The sequence below is a fragment of the Pseudorasbora parva genome, chromosome 4 (genome assembly GCF_024679245.1).
Source record: "Pseudorasbora parva isolate DD20220531a chromosome 4, ASM2467924v1, whole genome shotgun sequence".
In the NCBI taxonomy this organism is placed as follows: Eukaryota; Metazoa; Chordata; class Actinopteri; order Cypriniformes; family Gobionidae; genus Pseudorasbora; species Pseudorasbora parva.
This window is the reverse complement of record NC_090175.1, coordinates 24,101,437-24,122,497: the sequence shown is the minus strand read 5'-3', so window position 1 is coordinate 24,122,497 and position 21,061 is coordinate 24,101,437. Positions and strand designations below refer to the sequence as shown.

Sequence of the window (21,061 nt, the reverse complement as noted above, 5' to 3'; positions counted from 1 at the left end):
GGTGGAGGTACAGGAAAGCCACATTTATGCCACAAAACAGGACATTGTTGTAACTTAGGCATACAATGTCCAATTTGCCTTTAAATTTCACATGTTTGCTAATAGTTCAGCATGGCAATATTCAGTTATAATCAAAGCACCATCTGCAGGCAACAAGAAGTGTGGCACAATAAAGTAACTTATTATTCGTATATTTACCCGCTTAAATGCATGTCGCCCACTTTTTACTGTTTTCCTGAGGCCACGGGTTGGTGGTGGCCCTGGATGCGCAAGCCCTTTCATCTCTGCTTGCAGATTTAATTGACATTTAAAATTGAATTTAACCTCACACCTTACAATGTGTTTGTTCAAGTTTTGATGATAGAAAATCATCCTGTTTCTGCTAATGTTTAATATAAAAGAAATTGGCATATATCAAATTACTGAATTGCATTTTCACAGATGAGAAACATCACAGAGACACTGATGAAGCCTTTAGAAAAGTTTCGGAAAGAGCATCTCGGCTCAGCAAAGGTAAAAATACTGTCAGACACTGTCAGCTTCCACATTTAGGATGTTTGCATTGATTTAATTAAAAGAAATTTAAAACTATATTTATTGAAACCAGTTAACTTTTTTAAACTTCTCGTTCCATATATTAAAAATAGTAAGTTCCTCCATTTCATATTTTCCCATGCTATCTTCAGGCAGAGAGAAAGAGGTACGAGAAGGAAACGGAGAAGTACTACAGCTCACTAGAGAAACTTTTGAACATGTCAGCAAAGAAGAAGGAGCCACAATTACAGGAGGTACTTCATATTTCATTCTTCCCACACACAAGTTGGATGTGTAATGCAAACTATTTTCAGAAAAGCTAGTTCTCTTCTGTATCTCATGAAGAAAAAGGAAAAAAGGTCAATGGTTTTCTATATGATTTACAATACTGTTTATTGTTGTTGTTTAGTCAAGATAAAGTCTGTCATTATTTCTACTATTTTTAAGAAGCTAGTCATCTCACCCAAAACTTCTCCCAAAAAAACTGTTATCGAACAAGGTCTGGCAAACATAACCTTTTAAGGCATGCCCATCAGGCATGAGTGTTGTATACATTGAGAACAAAAAGCACTAGAGATTGTTGATAATTTTATTGTGGACCATTATGTTCCTGTGAACCATATGACGTGTGTGTATTTGGTCAAGGGCAGTGGTTTTAGCAGTGGGCTATTTAGAGTCAGACTGGTTTTCACAGATGACCAACTTTATGATTCATAGAAATGCTAAAGAATGCTACAGGACTGCTAAATTGTTCTTTAGTTCATAATACACTTAAGTTATTATGGGCCATGTACACACTGACAGCAGCCAGATATGTTCAGCGGTGGGCATTTCGGTCATTCAATCTAATCAATTACACAACAAAAAGTCTTACAGAACTTTTAAACATCTTTAGTAACTGTTACATCTCTAGATGACTGCTTTCAATACATTACATTTAAATTAATTAAAAATTAAATTGATTTCCAACTGAGCAACCCTGTCTTAATGCAGACTATTTATTTATTTGTTTGTTTTATGCTGTGTCTCCCTGCAGTCATTTCTCCCACCAGTCTGACATTTATAATGCAGATAAGGCACTATGCTTAAAGATAAAAAAATACAAAACACAGAATCTGTTGGTGGTGGCTTATAAAAAAATATGAATAAGAATAACCAGATGATTACATCTCCAGTAATACTCTAATAAAATACTCTAATATCACAAACACTAGTTGGGTTAAACCAGGGGTTTTGAAACTTTATGATGCCAAGGACCCCAAAATATGATGAACCTTTTAAGTCGGACCCCCTTCCGAAAATCTATCTATATATTATGTATGAAAAAGTTTAAATGTTTTTACATTTAAACTGTTAGATTAATAGTAAGTGTGACATTATAAATACAACATATTGTTTCCAAATCTACATAGGCTAAACTTAATGTTGGATGTATAAACCTGAAGAACATCTTCGATTAAAAATAATTGAAATAAGTAACGTTCATAATAAATGTATGCAGGCAGCTCACGTACTGTGTTAAGAACACTGCCTTACAACCCCTTTGAGAAATATGGTGACTATGAGACTATAGTGAGAAAAACTCACTCGAAAGATACAAATCATGCATACACAAATCTGGAAAGTATGTATGACAAGCAAGAAGAGAAACATTTAAATTAAACAGTTAGAACGTTCAATAGACTTAAAACATTTTTCTTTTTATTATTTGAAATTTTCTCTGGACCCCTTACAGGGTATCCGCAGGGTCTTGAAAAGTATTAAAAGGTGATAAATCAATTTTGGGAAATGAAGACCCTTATAAAGTATTAAAAAGTCTTATTGAGGCTTTATAAAGTCTTAAATTTTGAAAGTATTTTGTTCAAGCTTTGTCAAAAGAGTTTGACTCCAAAAAGTATCTATGAATATATTTATTTTTATCCCCATAAGTATTAAAATACAACGGAGCGCTCAGTCTGAGATCGGCTCGGAGCGAGCGCGCCAGGGATGGAAATTAGCACCGCCACCAGCTAAATGCGGCTGATTTTGAGTTGTGGCGGGTAAACTCGCTTCACCTACCGAGCTGTTTCACCTCTTTGTAAACTTTGCATGCGAGTGCTGCCGTATGTGTGCATATGACCAGTCGTTTTCTCCGTCATCACTCGGATGAAACGCGCTGTGAGACTCGCGCGCGCTGAGAGAAGATCTGACGCTGTTCATCATCCGAGAGCGCGCAAATATTAAGTTCTCTTTGATGTCTTGCGCTTAAACGGATAAAGTCACACAAGAAGTATGTCAACATGTCCATCTTGATGAGTATCCTAGCAGACATAGTCTGAATATGCCTTAAGTGATCTGTATAGTAGCATGGAGAATCGGGATGACTGGAGGCAACGATGGAAGGCTCGTCTGAGGACGACCTAGAGAGAGAGATAGTATGCACAGTCGAGAAAGACGATCCCTGCATCAGGTCTTAAAGGCGCAGTATCCTTTACTGCTGCCTGAGTGATGTCCTTATATTTATTTTGACATTAAACAATGCTCTTGATTGAATAGCTTTTGTAAGTTTAATAAGGATTAATCTTTCATTTAAACAGTTAGATATGTAGTTATTTTACATTTGATTACTTTATTCAATTTCTGTACCTTTCTGCAGGCCAGTAGGCATGTGCATTATTATTTAATGAACACATGAGTGAGGTCGAGTTAAAAATTTTAGTTAGAATTTTATATTTCGGTTTTATTTTTTGGTTTCTTCTTTTTTGGTTTCGGCCAAGAATTGTGATTTCGGTGCATCCCATTCTGACAATGTTCTGCTCGGTATGTTGTCAACACGCTTCAAAGATGCCAGAACGAATAGTTTCATTGTTGGGACTTAAAACCATAAAACTGGAAGCCATTGTAGAGCTTGTAGTATTCATTTTCACATGCAGTTACACATTGTCAGTCAAAAACAAAAAAGTGGCTGGTAAAAATATTGAGTGGTAGACTTTGAAAAAAGCTAATTTACATCCCTGGCGAGCGCCGTCTACGGGTGACGTCATGTATTTTGCGAAATGCGCAGTTAGGTGATGTGTCGCCCTCCATACGTTGCGAAACAGATATGCAATATAAACGATACAAAATTGGCCTACGATGGAGATTTTAAGTCTACATTCGACTACAACTGTTTATTAAAGGGTTGTTGCCGATTAGAACTTGAAGTGCGATGAGGTCTTAAAATATTTTGAGAAGGTCTTTAAAAAGTCTTAAAAAGGTATTGAAATTAACTACCTGCATATACCCTGCCTTAGAACCTTTTGGAGGACCCCAGTTTGGAAACCTCTAGGTTAAACTATTAGCATCTATTTTTCTTGTTTACAAGAAATCTAAACTTTGCTGCGGTTATTTCAGTGTCAACTGACTGAGTCTGGGAGTTATTCCTGTATTCTGTATATATGCCAGAACCCATAACATGCACAGGACAACAGTAGCGTGATTCATTTCCACATTTAAATGCAGTTGCCAAAACTGGTCAGTGTGTATGTGGGCATAGACATCTTCAATTGCAAATTCAAGTGTCTTTTTTTTTGTAAAGTTTTGAGACTTTAAGCCTAAGTAACTGCTTATTTATGATGGCGTCTGCCAAGGAATGTTGCTAAGAGACTTCAGTGTGATGCACTGTATTTAACTGTATTTGCACAACTAATGACTATACTACAGTACTTCACTTTACGTCAACGTCAAGCCATTTACGCTTTTTCCTATAAGTTGAATGCGGAAGGCGGTCTGTCAGAAGTTATATTTTACTTATATTTAAGTCGTCTGAAGTAAATCATGAGGTCATTTTCTTTTTTGGGTGATCTATCCTTTTAAGTCGTTCCTCATTTTCATGTTATGACTTCTCTTCCTGGCTTTCAACCTTTTCATTTTAACTGTTATGACACTTTTTTTAATTCCGCCTTTTTTTAGGCAGACGTGTCAGTGGACGCAATGAGACAGCATTTTCAGGAGACATCTCTGGAGTATGTTTGCAAGCTGCAGGAGATACAGGAGAGGAAGAAGTTTGAGTGTGTTGAGCCTGTGAGTGCATGACTCTTCATCCATCTGGTCAATCAACTTGATTTATTTTAACATGGTTTGCTTTCATGTTTGTCTATTAACAACATTTGATACTGTTTTGCATGCCACAAAAACAAAAAGGAAGCACATTTAATCAAATACTCTCATTGATGTGATGCGATTGTACAGCACCAGAGTACATAACAAATAGACATTTATTAATTTATTTATACATATACATATACATTATTTCATATGTATTGCCATAACACATAGTAACAAGTCTGTGTGCACGAAACAGATTAACAAAAATAAGGGCTATGTTTGGAATGGCATGTTGTAAGTTTGCAAATTTGATTCCAAACTGAATTTAAAATTAAATATCCAAATCACTTTGACTATAAAATGAAAGGGGACACTATATACAGTATATACAGATACATTACATCATAATATTATTAAACATAACCCTATTCACAATATTCTGTTATGCTCACCAAGGCTGCATTTCTTTGTAAACAGTTATATTGTGACACATTACAATTTAAAATAGCTGTTTTTTTTTAAATAAATAAAAATGTAATTTATTCCAGTCATGACTCGTGGCAAAGTCATGACAACCATCACTCCAGTCTCCAGTGTCTGCAGAAGACATTTTAATATGATGATTTGCTGCTCAAGAAACTCATTTATTTTAATCAGTGCTGAAAACATTTTTGCTGCTTAATACTTTCTGTGCTGCATTTCACTGACCCTAGATTTTTAGACAGGAGTGTAGCCTACCTTTATATCAAATAAATAAAGGAAATACAATTTAGTGTGAGCTGTAAGTGCGGCATGGTTACATGTGGTACAATTACCACACACAAAAAAGCCTCTTTTAAATATGGGTGTGTCCAGGCTATTTGCAAGTGGGTCTGTTTGGGCCTGCATCCTCACTAATTCACCTAGGACTCACAGTTTGATAGTTTGCATGAGCAAATAAATTCGTATCATTCATTCTAATTTAGCAGAGTGTTTAAGCAGAGCCAATATTTACACAATTACTTTTCAGTTTATGGATGCCTGTGACATTTGACTTTTTGAATCTTTGACATCACATTTAAAACATTTTGTGACAAAAATTAAGAGACCACTTAACATTGAGAAATCCAATCCAATCCAATTTTTTTTTTTCCAGAGCTGTATATGAATGTATGTCCTAGAGAATGTACTATTTTTTTTTTTTTTTTCACGTCTTCCCCCCTCTCTCTCTCTTGTGCAGATGCTGGCATTCTTTCAGACTGTATTTACCTTCTATCATCAGGGATACGAGTTGGCCAAAGATTTTGACCATTACAAAAAGGCCCTTCAAATCAATATTCAAAATGTAAGTAAATAATGCCATAATGTTTTTGACTTAATTACAAAACTTTAAAACTTTTTTTTGAATGATTTACTCATAATTTACTCATTGCATATATTCAAATCCATTGCATTAAACATCATATAAAATGTTTATCTATAGAGGACCAAGTTACTCAAAATGAAATAATTCAATAGATTATGAATTTAATAAAACTTAAATGTACCAGTTTATTCTGAAATAATTCAATAATTTCAATGCCCAATGTCTGTTCATTGGCATTTGTGAAATGTCCTCTCTGCTTTGGAAATACATGATTGGTCAAATAGGCATCATTTGTAAAGTCAACATATTATATATATATATTTATTTATTTATTTTTTTATAGCTAATTGATATTTAATTGATATTTAAACAATAATAGTGTGGGAAAGAGGATATTCTGAAATATATTTTACATATATATGTTGTTTTCATGGATTTTAACTAAATACATGGATACATTTGATTGATTGATTGATTGATTGATTGATTGATTGATTGATTGATTGATTGATTGAAATAGACAATAGATACAATCATTATTTAATCATTTACTTATTTCAGATTCAATTTTGACAAATTTTAAATTCAACATTTTGAGTAATTTGGTTCTTCATATTTAAGACGTGTAGAGTGATTTTCAGAGATTTGACAGTCTTCACTCACATTCTTTTGGTCAATGCTATTGGCTCGCAGAGTGACATGGAAAGAGAGTTACCAAGACAGGATACAGCAGCGTTTTGAGAGGGCCAAGGTTTCCAAGGGAAACTTAAAGGCCTTTGTTTTGCATTGACCTTCCATTGTGTTTAATTTCTAAGCCGGAAGTTTGAGAGCCGACTTCCTCCCCTGTTCTGTTTGATTGGACCATGTCACTGTCCTCCCTGGTGTTTTGTTTTTAATCAGTTATAAATCATTTGTGGTGGACAGGGTCAGAGTTCTGAGGATGTATAGCTTGAAAACATGTATTAGCATGTTTAAGCGCATAAAGGTGTTTTGTTTTGTCTGCATTTAATAACCTATCATTGTAAATTCCTAGTAACCAGGCCCTTACAGAATTTGTAAACCTTCACCAATGATTGGGTTATTTTGTTATGTTTCTATTATTTTATGGTTGTGCCTCTGCTTTTAGACACGGAGTCGTTTTGAGGGCACACGCTCTGAGGTGTACGAGTTATTGAAGAGAATTAAAGAGTCACCACAGGAGTACAGACAGACCAGCCCCATCAGCAGCGAGGGCTATCTTTACATGCAGGAGAAACGTACGCAAGACAATTTTTATGATGTAACTCTTGGGTGCCTATTACCTATTACTGACTGTCATGGCATGCATCCTGTGCTTTGCTGGTTGCATTATTGATAGTTATTGCTATTTCTGCAGGACCTCCTCCTTTTGGATCGAGCTGGGTGAAACGCTATTGCACGTTTGTCAAAGAACAAAAAATTATACACATGAAAACGTTTGACCAGAGATCAGGCGGGAAGCTTGTAAGTTCTCATCACATGACACATTAGTCTTGATAATGTCATGTTTCATAAAATACAAATTATATCGCTGATCTGCTGTTCACAGAATGTTCTGTATCCTTTCAGGGTGAGACGGACTCTGTTACACTGAAGTCTTGTGTCCGCAAAACCACAGACACTCTTGACAGGAGGTTCTGCCTAGACATAGAGATCACAGATCGGTATGTTGGTTTTACTATGACCAGTTTTGGTGGTAACGCATTACAAGTAACTCGAGTTACATAATCAGATTACTTTTTTCTAGTTACTAGTAAATTAACATATTACTTTTAAATTGAAAACAAAATAGTTTCTTTTTCAAACAAGTAACGCAAGCTTTTTTGAGAAAAGATAATATAACTTTTCTTAAAAAAGTAACTAAGTAACGCAATTAGTTACAACATTCTAATGCATTACTTTTGGTAACTTTCCCCAACACTGACTATGACTCACTTGTAAGTAACCCAGTATTTTTTGACGTGTAGATTTTTGCTTAAAGGGGTCATGAAATCAAAATGTCCTTGATATTTACACATACTAGGTTACTTTACAATAAAAAAAAACATACTCCAAGTTTCTTACCCAGCTAACTACCCAGTTTAAAATGAATTTCACTTCTGCAACGCCCCTTAACATGCATACCGGTATGGAAATCAAGGAATTGCTCTTAATAACTTTCATGTCTTTCCACCGATTACAAGAGTAGTAGTGCTGTTGACTAAAATAATTATCTCTGGATGTAGACAAACTGCACCTCCAAAACTATAAAACTATACATACCCTTCCAAGAGATCAAGCTCTTAGAAATGCATGTTTTTTGTTTAATTTAACAGTGGGCCTGAGTAAATAAAAGAGACTATTTTCTGTTTGTTCATGTCATTTCACAATGGACTCTTTTCTTTTTTTTTATTCTCAAAAAGCTGCCAGGTTTTCTAAATATCTTGCATTTAAAACTATAGCAGTGGCAATTATTTTGTCTTCTAAAGAAATAGTAGTGGTTCTCTTGGAATTTATATATATATATATATATATATATATATATATATATATATATATATATATATATATATATATATATATATATATATATATATATATATATATATATATATATATATATGACTCGGGCAAATATGACATTATTGAAGCGCTGGTCATCTCGACCATCAAAACACGTTACACATGCTGCGGGGGAGGGTGTGGGTATGGTGTGAAGCTCGCCAATAAGTGTTTTGTGACAGTGAGAATTATGATGGAATTATTATTATTTTTTTCAAATACATATTTTTTAATGCAATTTTGTTTTCTACTTCATAAGCTAACCGCCAGAAAAATAATATCAAGATCTGAAAATGCTTTGTATGACCCCTTTTGAGAACAAATCCAACAAAATGTCATTTTTGATCATTAGGGTTTATACATTTAACTTGAGATGATGATAAACAAGACAAAAAACAACAACAACAGAACCATAAAACCCTCTGAAACTACTGGGTTTAACATGATTGTGAGATAAATGACACTGCATCTCATCTGTCAGAGGATAAGGGAAATCAAAATATTTTGATCATCCAGGATACACTCAAAGCCCTCATTAATCAAAGCCAAAGCTTACCCGGACAGAGTGTATGATGAATGCTAATCGTGTGCATCATGAGGCTGGTTAGTGGAATCTTATGAATAGCACCTCAGAATGTTTCCAAATGAAAAAATGCAAAAGTAAAAAGGATATTTTAAAAAAATCGAATAAAATGTAGGCATGTAGGTCCATTTCAAATTAATTGGATGTTTAATAAAAATAAAAAGTAATGGACACCGCAGATTTGCACCATAAAAGCTGCATGTGTACTTTACTCATGTATGCAAAGATAGCCCTTACTGAAGAAGGGGCTGGTCTGTTTGTACTCATACGGTGACTTTTATTCTCTTCATTAACCTCAAAGCGTGTGCCCTCAACATGACTTGGTTTCAGATGCAGAGGCACAACCTTCACATAATAGAAACATGAAATGGAAAGACACTTCACAGTTATTACATAGACATTAAACATGCACCATAAGACCAGTAATTGTGTTCCGTAGTAGTTTTGTATATAGTATCAAACTAAGTTTGTGTGGTTGTTTGTTTGTTTCTAGACCAGGCACAGTGCTGACAGTTCAGGCTCTGTCAGAAGATGACCACAGATTCTGGATGCATGCAATGGGAGGAAAGGAGCCGGTGTGTCAATCCTTCACTTTAACTCCCTACAGCTATATTCAGTCAAAATAATTACCTGATTAAAATGTAATATTATTGCAGAATAGTACTGCTTTTGCTGTATTTTTCAAATAAGCCTGCAGTCTACAGTATAAAAAAAAAACTCACTCAAACTTTTGAATGGTAGTGTGTACATCAAAGCATTTTAATGATCAGTAATAGTCTCTTGTTTGGTATATAAATTCTGTTCTGTTTGGTGTAATGTGTTTCGTGCTGCTCTGGTTTCTGTTTTCTGATGTTTATCTCACACGCACAGATGCAATATCTCAACCGGACACATTCAAGAGAAAGAGGAAGTGAGTGAACTCAAATTAATATCAGAGCTACTTTTTACAGCTAAAAAGTTCTAAAGTTTGCCTTTAAAAAACGTGTATGCTTGTATTTATTGCTGGTACATATATTGGGAAGATATTGATGATATTTGTGTATTCCATAGTTGATGCCCAGTTGGATGACGTGGGAATAAGCTTTGTGAAAAATTCAATAAATGCCATTGAAGCCAGAGGTAAGTACCAGTAATGTTTTAATATATGAAAACTATATAGAAAATTAAATAACACCATATTATAATGCATATAAAAAGATATCAGACATTATTTACGGTGTAGTGTCTATCAACAAAGGAAGACTCATCTGCTAAAACCTTCAATAGTTCACATAATGTAGTAAGACCCTCTGAACACTAGAGAGCAGAATGATCTAGCAGTTTTTCTCAGCCCAAACCAACAACCTGTTGTGCTTTATTCAGGATAATACAGGAAAAGCTTAGTGTGCTTGTATGTAGTTTTCCAGATCACCTGCGATGGGTATATAGTACCTGACTGCTATTGTTTTTTTATTTGTATTTTTATTTTGCAGGTATTAATGATCAGGGTCTGTACAGAGTGGTTGGAGTCAGTTCAAAAGTACAGAAGCTTCTCTGTTTAATGATTGGTAAGTTAAGCCTTATTTGAATGGTCTGTTATTGTTGCTCAGGTGTACGTGATTTCCTTTGAAGCCCTATAAGTGTATCTAGAGCCTGTGTCCTATTGAGTCTCATTGGCATTCAGACATTCATCTTGTCTGGTGTCTGTCTGTATGTCCCTTTGTCCTGTCCTTTATGTGACACCTGACTCCATTACTCTGCAGGCAGGCCATCTCTCTCTCTCTCTCTCTCTCTCTCTCTCTCTCTCTCTCTCTCTCTATCTCTCTATCTCTATCTCTATCTCTATCTCTCTCTCTCTCTCTCTCTCTCTCTCTCTCTCTCTCTCTCTCTCTCTCTCTCTCTCTATCTTTCTATCTCTCTCTCTCTATCTTTCTATCTCTCTCTCTCTCTCTATCTCTCTCTATTCTATTTCACCTATCCCAAAAACCCAACACGATTTTATCACACTCTCACGCAATGTCATCATCTCTCTTGCGCTCCTTTCTTTTTTCTTTTTGCACTTTCTTTCGCGCTCTCTGTCCTGCAGTCGTAGCATGAGCCGGCATCTCTCTGCTCTGAATGCTAAACGCTGTGTCGAGTCGGCAGCCTGCCTGAGCCCCTGCTGCTACACGAACTCAGCCACTCCAAAGTCTAATAGCCATTAACACACTATACGGATCCACTGTCCCCATCTGAGAACAGCCTGAGCTCTTGTAGTTGGTTCATGAACTTAAAACCTGCCAAATCTCCAGAGCACAAACAGCTATCCATCTTGTTTTCAAATACAGAGCACTGTCATTTAACGGGTTCTACCGTTGCTGGATTATGTCTACTCATTCTCTTTATTAAAAGGTACAGTTCAGCCAAAAATATTTTTTGTCCATACAATGGAAGTGAATTAGAAACTGAAACTGTTTAATTAACTGTTAAAGGTACATGACACACAATTTCTGCCAATCTCATGTTTGTATTGAATGCCTATAGAGTAGTATTGGATATATTTTATATCTCTAAATAGACTTTAGTTTTATCACATTTATAAAAGACAGTTATGTTGTATCGATTCTTTCCAAAAACAGCTGAGCTCATGCAGGCGTGCAGTGGGCGGAGACAAGTGCACACACACACACAAAAAAGGCATTTTTTGAACTTTTGCAGTACAATTGACTGGATATTTAAGTTATTTCAACTTAAATTATGTTAAACTGACTTTAAAAAATGAGTTGCATCTTGTATAACTTATAAAAACACGTTTAACCTTGCTTAACTCATTTTGATGAGTTAAAACAATGTAAAAACATATGTTGTCATAACTTATTGAAGATATAATTTTTTACAGTGCACACACACACACACACGTCATTGCATTATCCCTAGATAACTTTCGAATCACTATAGGTTTGTGTTGTTTAGACTTCTGTGCGATTGCCAACAAAACACAGACATTTGATTTCGTTTCACTCACCTTTCGCCTGTGGTTTCGCCTGTTCCTGCTCCGAATGTCAGAATGCATGAAAGGAGGAGTAAATGATGCCAGAATTTGTGGGTGGGTGGACTATCACATAGAATGGTCCATTATGAATTATTATTATTTTTTTATGATGTAGGATTAAGTGAACCTTTACAAAGAAAAATGAAACATACTGCCATGTGTTAGTATCCAGATGAATCGTTTCAACACCAATATATAATCATATGGCCTGTATGCCAATATCAATATCTATAATTGTTTTCCTGGCAGACTCTTTCGCAAGATGAGCATACAATATATTGTATTCACATGTCGGTAGAATGCAAATTTACTGTGAAGATGAAACGGATATCTGCTATGACATATATCGTGATGTGTTTGCAAAACTTAAGAATCTAGTATGCTCACAGGAGCACTGGTTGAATATTCATGTAGTGTCATGAGAGGCCATGCGACTTATTTATGATTTATTAATCGCAAATGCAGAGCATGATCAATCTTATAGCAACTTCTAGTTTAAAATGATCACAACTAAAAAGATTAAGTAGCACAACTGTTTTCAACATTAAGAAGAAGAAGAAGAAGAAGAAGAAGAAGAAGAAGAAGAAGAAGAAGAAGAAGAAGAAGAAGAAGAAGAAATGTTTAGTGTGCATTAAACCAGTTTCTTGAGCCCTGGATTAATGGCTGCTGAAAATTCAGCTTTGCCATCACTGTAATAAATTCCATAAAATATATTAAAATTAAAAGTTTAATTTTTCAGCAATATTTCACAGTATTACAGTTTTTGCTGTATTTTTGATCAAGTATACTTCTGCAAAACTTATTTTAAAAACATTAAAAAAAAATTGTTTTACTCCAAACTTTTTAACAGTAGTTTCGAGTTTTGTGTATTCCAGGCTGTCTGAGGGTTGAGCTGAGTATTGAACAACAGTGTTTTAAAAGAGAAGAACTGGGAAAGAGAGAATGCATCTCTCAATCTCCTGTTTGCTGTTTTTGCCGTCAACAGCAGACTACATTATAAAATGTAAATAGTTGGAGACAGGTTGGAGCAGGATGAATTCAGGAACTTGACTGAATACCTTCAGACTTGCAGTTTAAGACGGAGAATATTTCTATATGCCTTTGCAAATAGCACAAAATGGTTCATCTGTCGCTCAGGTTTGATTGATTATGAATTTACCTAAATGCCTTAAATGTACATAAGTGACCTTAGACATTTTTGATCATCTACTGTGTTATATAAAAATACTCAGACATCGCCATGGTAACAGCAAGACAGAGAAGTGATTGTCAGTGCTTTGGGCTTTTACACATTTGAATAATTCAGCCAGTTACAAAATTAAAGCAGAAACTTTTTCACATCCCACATTTGTATACTCTTTGTCCAACCTCCTAGTGGGAAAGTATTTACAGATGCATAAATCCATATGTGACCAGTGATACTACCTCAAACTGAGAAAGAGAAATTAACTGAATTAATCAGTTCTCCAGATATCTGGCCCTCATATCATCTGTACCCTGAACTCAGCCCTTTCTCTGTCTCACTTTCTTTATCTTTCTCATTGTACTTTATCTATACTGATACTGCTCAGAAATATTTCATCATTTATTTCTGCTAGTTTTTATGTGTTTTATGTTCACTTTGATTCTACCTTTTTACTGTTGTCCCAAACTTTTAAGAATGCACAACCGTTGACAAATTTAAGAGTTTAAAATGAACAATTTTATTCAGCATTTATAATGTTACGAAATTATATTTCAAATACATGCAGTTCTTTTGAACTTTCTATTTATCAAAGATAAAAAAAAAATATATTATCACGGTTTCCACAAACATATTAAGCAGCACAACTGTTTTTAATATTGATAAAATGGACATTTATTTATGTTAATCAGCATGCATAGAATGATTTCTGAAGACTCTCGTGACACTAAAGACTGGAGTAAAGGCTGCTGAAGAAAAAAAAAACCCTATTTGCACAACTTTTACTATGCAGCCATAAAAATGCAGCTTTGGTGGTCATACAAGACAATTCAAAAACATTAAATAATCTTACTGACTATTTTTGTGTCCGAAATAAAAAATATTTGAACTAAAATTCTTTATTGATTTGTGATCTGTAGATGAGAAGAGCAATGAAATCGATTTAGCAGCCAGTGAGGACTGGGATGTCAAAACCATCACCAGTGCTTTAAAGCTTTACCTCAGGTAAGTTTGTACTTTCTACATTATGTTTCTGTTTGCACATAATAAATGCAGCATAGTTCCGATATCCCTTCCCTAAATGTACTGATTTTAATTTGACAGAATAGGACTGCACCATGTCCATTCAGCCTTAAGCCACTCACTTGTGGAAACTTGTGGGCCTTTTCATTTATAAATTGAGTTAAATCACAAATAAAAGTATCCAGGATAATTGTGTCCATGTGAAATGTCATAGTTTTATGAATTTCATAATGGGACATTCCTTTCACTGACAAAATATATGTTTCAACACGCTTTCAATTCATTTCATTGATGCATAACAATGGAATGGCACAAGGCAGATTTTGTAACGCAGCAGCAGAAGTGTTGTATGTGTGTTTTTTCTTTGTACTACACTACAAGTATGAATGATATTGGTGCGCTGTGCTCATTTTGGGTTAACGGTGCTGGGATGTGTGCCAGATACTGAGCGAAAGTACCTTCAGATGAACTTGAATATCACAGTGTGTGTGTGTTTGTGTGCTTATCTAATTTCTTGCAGTGATCAGCCACATTAATCATTGTGTTGTATATATAATAATGCCCAATAAAGCCGATAAATCTCTCCCTCTCTCTCAAGGAGCCTTCCAGAGCCACTAATGACATACGAGCTGTATAAGGAGTTCATCGTCCCTGCAAGTAAGGTCTTTGTCCTTGCTTAGACAATAATCAAGCAATACTCAATCAATTACTTGACAAATGCCATAAAATTAGAATATGTTCGTGGGTGAGAAAAGAGCTTATAATTTGTGAAACTCTGGGGGGGGGGGGGGGTGTAAATGCTTGTCAAAAGTACTGAATTAAATTCCATTGAAGGGCATTTGGAATATGAAAATTACATCGCCAAAATATGGTTGTCCTCAGAAGGTTTTCGCATAGGTTATGGTAGGTGTCAGTAGTGGCAGGCCTAATAACATGCTAGTTACTTAGCTTTTGACAGGGGCACAGGGATTTATTGTATTCAGGTGCCCCTGGAGCAACATTTAGCCAGTACTCCACTTTGGCCAATATATTTACACCCAGTTTTGTTATTGTTAACTAAAACTATTAAAATGTATCTATACAGCTGAAATAAAATAAAATATAAATATTAGATGAAAAGCTAATAAAATTACCTTTTTCATTTAGTTCAGTTTAAGTTGAAGTATTAAATTACTAAAGACTGAAATGAAAATAAATTAAAGCTTAATATAACAACAACTAATACAAATACAAAAGCACATGACTAAATTATGTAATTAAAAACAAAACATCAAAATGAAAATCAACATTTAATATTTATATTTAAATTTAAAAAAATAAATAAAGCTAATTTAAAATATTAATAAAAAAATATATAGTAGTATAGGGTTTGGAAAATGAAAGTGAAACACTGGCCAATACCACTGGAGGTCTCAGGCCTACTGTATATGAGGCCTGGTGGCCAATCTTCACTGATTTTACATTCTGTCAGTACGAGCAGAGTGTCAAGGTTGAATTAGCAGAGCAATAGCACAGCTGTTGAAATGTTAAAATGTTGCAATCCACACAACATAATGGGAGACATATCAGAGTTCAAAAGAGGAAAAATGGTTGGCATCTCACTGGCTCATCTGTGACCAGGACAGCAAGTCTTTGTGGTGAATCGAGAGTTATAGTAGGGTAGTGTATTTGTCGTATTGTTTGTCGATGCAAGAGGAAGCTGTATGAAAGGCAAATGCCAATGACAAAGGTTGGTTTCAATGGTGCCAAGAGTGCAAATCTTGGGCTGTGAACAATTCGAAACGTTTATTGTTCTCTGAGTCCACCTTAATGTCTTTCCCTCATCCGTTGGACGGATATGTTTCCCACATATCTAACCATTTTGGAGGACCCTAAAGGGGGTGACATGTTTCACATGCATGATAATGCACCAATATACAAAGCAGGACTTTTGATTGAACGTGAATGAATGAAGAATGATTTGATGAGCGTGTTATGAACTGGCTTTTTTATTTTTATTTCATACTGTTGTCTGAGGTCAACTAATGATGTTCGTATGGTTTTTACATTCAAAAACATCATAACTAATAAGTAGTAGGCTATTTTCTACACTGGTTTTGAAGCTCTCTCCTGAACGCTGGGTTTTGATGGCCTTGGCGCACTGGAGACTTGGGAGTAAACGCCCACGGCTAGGATTGGATAAGATTAGCATATTTAATGAGCTTCTTCTCCCCTGTCATATCTATGGCCCTGTCAGTTCAGTTCACATGAGGGAGGGGTTGTTTTGAAAATGCCTACCGGAATAAACGTCTTTATCAAACAAACACATTGATTTCTTTCTCATCCACACGCTATTGATTTGACCCGATCGGTCGCTATAGGTGTGAACTGCGCGCACACACTCACACACGTGCACGCGCCCTTCAAATCTCAAGTCAAGAGAACACCGCTGAACAAGAAAGGAATATTACAAGATTCATTGTCTTGTTAATGGGCTTCTGTTTTGGTAGCCCATCTGGAAAACACACAGCCACGGGACGTAGGCCTGTCGCCATAGTCGATAAATCAATTAAACGCAAGATAAAAAAATGAGCTTGATAATTTTTCCGGCCGCGATAATTTCCATTTGCAGGCTTTTTTTGTTTTCCTCGTCTCTCTCGTTGACTGCGCCCGCCTCGCCCGCTTGGGGAGGTGTTTATACTTGACGCGCAGACCGGGTGCGGCGTGATGAGACGTCATTCTCGTCCAGCAGATTCGTCTGGAACTCATGGCTCTTCAGTTGCGGAACCACACGCAAAGTTACGAAATTTCCGTATAATGGACTTGTACTTGTACACTCCGCGTCGACGTCATTTTTGCCGCACGAGCGGACCTGTCGTGTATAAACGAGGCTTAAAGCTACACTGAAGTTTGATAAACGCAAGTTAATTCTTCAGTTCAATCTTTGTGTGCTAAAAAGGCACATAAGTTCCTGTAGAGATAGCAATACACATTCTCCTTTTTTTGCCAAATAAATGAAAAGCATGTCATCAATGTCATCACTTTCCTCAGAGAAGTTCAGTTTGTGCATGATTAGGCTATGATAAAAAAAATAAAAAAATAATACTGGATAAATCAATCGATAAATAAAATCGTGGATAATTAATATATCATATGCTGAAGTACATTTCTCGATTAAAAGAAAGAAAAAAAAAAACAAGAACCGTACAGAACGGAAAACCGTGACCCTTAAACCGTTACGAACCGAACCGTGGGTTTTGTTAACCGTGCCGCCCCTAATATGCACCTAAAACACAATCATCCGTTGAAGTTTTCATTCATTTTTTTATCATTTTTGGTACTTATTTAAATGCATTTTTTAAACAGACAAACATTGCTTTTATTGTTTTTGGTTATTTTGTTCATTTATTGTGGTTATTTAAAATGTTTTCCATTTTTAGTGTTTAATAGTCTTTAGAAATGAAAGTTTATTGATCTTTGAAAAGGTGTACCTGCATTTTTATGCCATTATCATTATTTTAGATGAAAATGGTCTCAGAACGACAATATTATCATTTATCGCAATAATTTCTTGGCCAATTTATCGTCCACCAAAATTTGTTATCGTGACAGGCCTAATGGGACGTTGAGCTTTGCGACCTTTGGCCCATACATGTCTGAGTCCAGCATGCTAAAGGTATGTTCTGTAAGACACGTACACATAACCAGAAAGGTCTATAACAATGCAATACTATTACATATTTAAAAAATGCGTTTTACTCACGTAAGTTTGTTGCAACATTCCTGTCGGATCCAATATAGAAGAAACAGCATTGCGTTTTAATCTCAAATGTCTGCAAATCCACCATCACCTGAGATTTGTTTACAAAGGATTCCGCAATGAAATGAAGTGAACACCATTAGGCATAGGTGTAATTTACGGGTAGGACATGTCCCCACCACTTTTTTTAAAACATCTTGCTTCACGGATTAACCTAACTAATAAACATCTCTGGTTAACTAGAAGAGTAGGCACTATCATTTTGTTCTTTTGTTAAATAAGAGGCGATCTGGCGCTCGTTGCCGCTGTTATCAGTGGTGCAGATTTCTCTCGCGGCTCATGCAGTCTTCACGAGTGCTTTAATCTAACGCTATAACACCGTTGCAGAGACTTTCTATTTGTTCCGGTCAGATCACGAAGCAAAATGCACAAAAATTGTCCCTGCTCTTGATGTACTGATGATATTCGGTTTTGATGAGAGAAAAAATAGGCTACGAGGGCAGATTAGAAACGAGAACTTCTAACAAGTTTAACAGACTAGACTAGGGATTATAAGCAAAGTGTGCAAATCTATATGCCTTTATTCACGTGAAAATTCTTGGCACAACGTACATATTTCACATCTGATATAACATTGTATCAGCAATGCAACCCCCCTTAATACGGCATATAGTGCAACCCCCCGAAAAACTGCCTACCATATGCACGCCAAAGCTCATTTTGACGTATGAGTGCCCCTCATACATCAAAATGAGCTTTGGTGTGCATATAGTACGCAGTTTTTCGTGTGCATATGATACGCAATTTATGTCCCACCCACTTTTTAAGACAAAGTTACGCCACTGCCATTAGGTGCATTTACATGGAGCACTGTAATCGGTTTAAAAGTCCAATCCGAATGAAAATGCTCCATAGAAACACCTCAGTCGGAATAAAAATGCCCAAACCGAATGAAATTGTAATGGGTTTGAGAGGGGTGGGATAAACCTTTTCATTAACCAATCAAACAAAAAATGTAACCATGTAAACGACCCAACCCGATTACTTTTCAGTGTGCGTCCTTATATGAGGTGACGTGCCTTCACCACTGACCGCGCGCCACGCTCACACGCAGGCTATAATGTAGAGAGGAAAGTACATTTTTCTGAGGGGTAAACTTTTTATTTCGTTAGAAGTTATGAAGATAATGTTGGCATAATGACAGACATAGCCCGGCTACACCCTCTCATCTTGACAGCGTTTGTCCCAGGCACTTTTTACTTCAACTGCGCCTGACAGAAGAATTATTTTTTTCTGAGATGATTACACTTTGCAATAAATAAATAGCTTTTATAAAACCGAGAGTTCCTATGGCAATGGCATTCGCAAACACATTCCAGCTTAGAGGACGGCGTCGACATTTCTGATGCGGCAGACAAACTGCTCTGAGATGATTGCGATTGAAAGTCAGCACATGTGGCTATTGTCTTCCCCATGTGAGCTGGAACTTCATTAAAAATTCAACCACACATTCCTAATATTAGGATCCGAAGGAAGCTTATGCAGCGACTGTTTTTCCACAACCAGACACAGCACAATATCTTGCTATCTTCTTCGCAGCTCCATGAGTAGGTGGGCGGGGCTACTGAATTAGACGTGTTGTAGAGGCGTTTGGTCACGCGATGACGTTTTCTGGGCCTGGTGTCTATAAAAGCTTTTCTTTGACTAACAAGGACATTTTCAGCTCTGCATCTTACAGGATATTTTTATATTACCATGACCTTTTATATATCAAAAGCTCAAGGCAAAGCTGATTTCTTTATTCATCAACCCTTTAAAATGAATTTGCACCTAAAAAGAATTTGCAATTGCATTTCCCATGACCTGCACAGTCACCATATCTGAATATTTTTGAGCCACTTTAGGGTATTTTAAGAAAACATTTTCCTCCACCAGCATCACATAGTGACCTGCCCAGTGCCCACTGTTCTGGAAGAGGAATGGCTCAAAATCCTTCTGGCCACTGTGAAGGACTTGTATCCATCATTCCAAAGATGCACTGAAGCTGTCTGACTGCATAAGAAGGCTTTACACCATACCAATAAATAATTGTGGTCTAAAAAATTGTGTTTCAGTTTCATTGTCCAACTCCTGTATATAAATAATTAAAAAATAAAACAATCAGCCTTAATAAAACAGCAAAACCAAGAAGGATTAAAAGTATGGCAGGTATGTTCAAACCAACAGAAAAGCTGGAACAAATTAAAAATATAACATTTTATTTTAATTATTTTCCTGGACCCTTTACAGTATCATTGGATGCTTCTTTAAATTGTTTTTTAAGAGTTTCTATGCTGGTCGTTTTTCCTGTACTGTTTGGTTCTACTAATTAAATATTTAAATATGTATGTCATAAAAAAATAAAATAAAAATAAAAAACTTAAAATTTCAGATAATTTATACATAGGTGAAATTTATATTTGTTTACGAAACTAAATCCAAGCCATGTAAGCATATGCATTTATGGAAACAAGTTCAGCCAGGTGTGTCCAGTCTTTTGACTAAGGGGTGGTAAAACACATTATTTCGAAGGCTTGATTGTTTGTGGGGTGCACTGTAACGTGTTCATGCTTCGTTTTTAAACAATTGCATTATTTTTCATACATTTTACCTTTATTTTACACTGCTCTGTCTCTCCTTTTAAATACGGTCTGATAGTTTCCTGGTTCTATAAAGCCGGTCCCTCAAAAAATACGCAATGGGCTCAGATTGGTTAGCTGGCCCAGCTGTGTTCTGATTCGTTAACTGCCTAGCACACTCTAGCCTACTCTTCTCCACAGCAGTAAAAAATGGCCTCGTCCCCCTTATTTAAAGGTGCCCTAGAATGAAAAATGTATTTAACCTTGCCATAGTGAAATAATAAGAGTTCAGTACATTGACATCACATACTGTGCGTTTCAAACACCATTGCCTCCTGTTTCATATGTAAATCTCGTAAATCAAAAACTCAACGAAAAAAAAAAATGCTTCTCAACATAAAC

At 35.8% G+C, this 21,061-nt stretch overlaps 1 protein-coding gene across 1 annotated transcript in view; it reads left to right on the top strand.

The window, feature by feature from the left end:
• The window catches only part of arhgap10 (Rho GTPase activating protein 10), a 121,889-nt gene that overhangs the window by 65,983 nt on the left and 34,845 nt on the right, over nucleotides 1-21,061 (top strand). Inside the window, exons 4-16 of the mRNA XM_067441357.1 lie at nucleotides 442-513; nucleotides 687-788; nucleotides 4,465-4,575; nucleotides 5,819-5,923; nucleotides 7,071-7,200; nucleotides 7,320-7,426; nucleotides 7,532-7,626; nucleotides 9,580-9,661; nucleotides 9,957-9,996; nucleotides 10,137-10,205; nucleotides 10,559-10,633; nucleotides 14,200-14,284; nucleotides 14,901-14,959. Of these exons, the coding sequence (XP_067297458.1) occupies nucleotides 442-513; nucleotides 687-788; nucleotides 4,465-4,575; nucleotides 5,819-5,923; nucleotides 7,071-7,200; nucleotides 7,320-7,426; nucleotides 7,532-7,626; nucleotides 9,580-9,661; nucleotides 9,957-9,996; nucleotides 10,137-10,205; nucleotides 10,559-10,633; nucleotides 14,200-14,284; nucleotides 14,901-14,959 (1,132 nt within the window). The remainder of the gene's footprint in view (nucleotides 1-441; nucleotides 514-686; nucleotides 789-4,464; nucleotides 4,576-5,818; nucleotides 5,924-7,070; nucleotides 7,201-7,319; nucleotides 7,427-7,531; nucleotides 7,627-9,579; nucleotides 9,662-9,956; nucleotides 9,997-10,136; nucleotides 10,206-10,558; nucleotides 10,634-14,199; nucleotides 14,285-14,900; nucleotides 14,960-21,061) is intronic.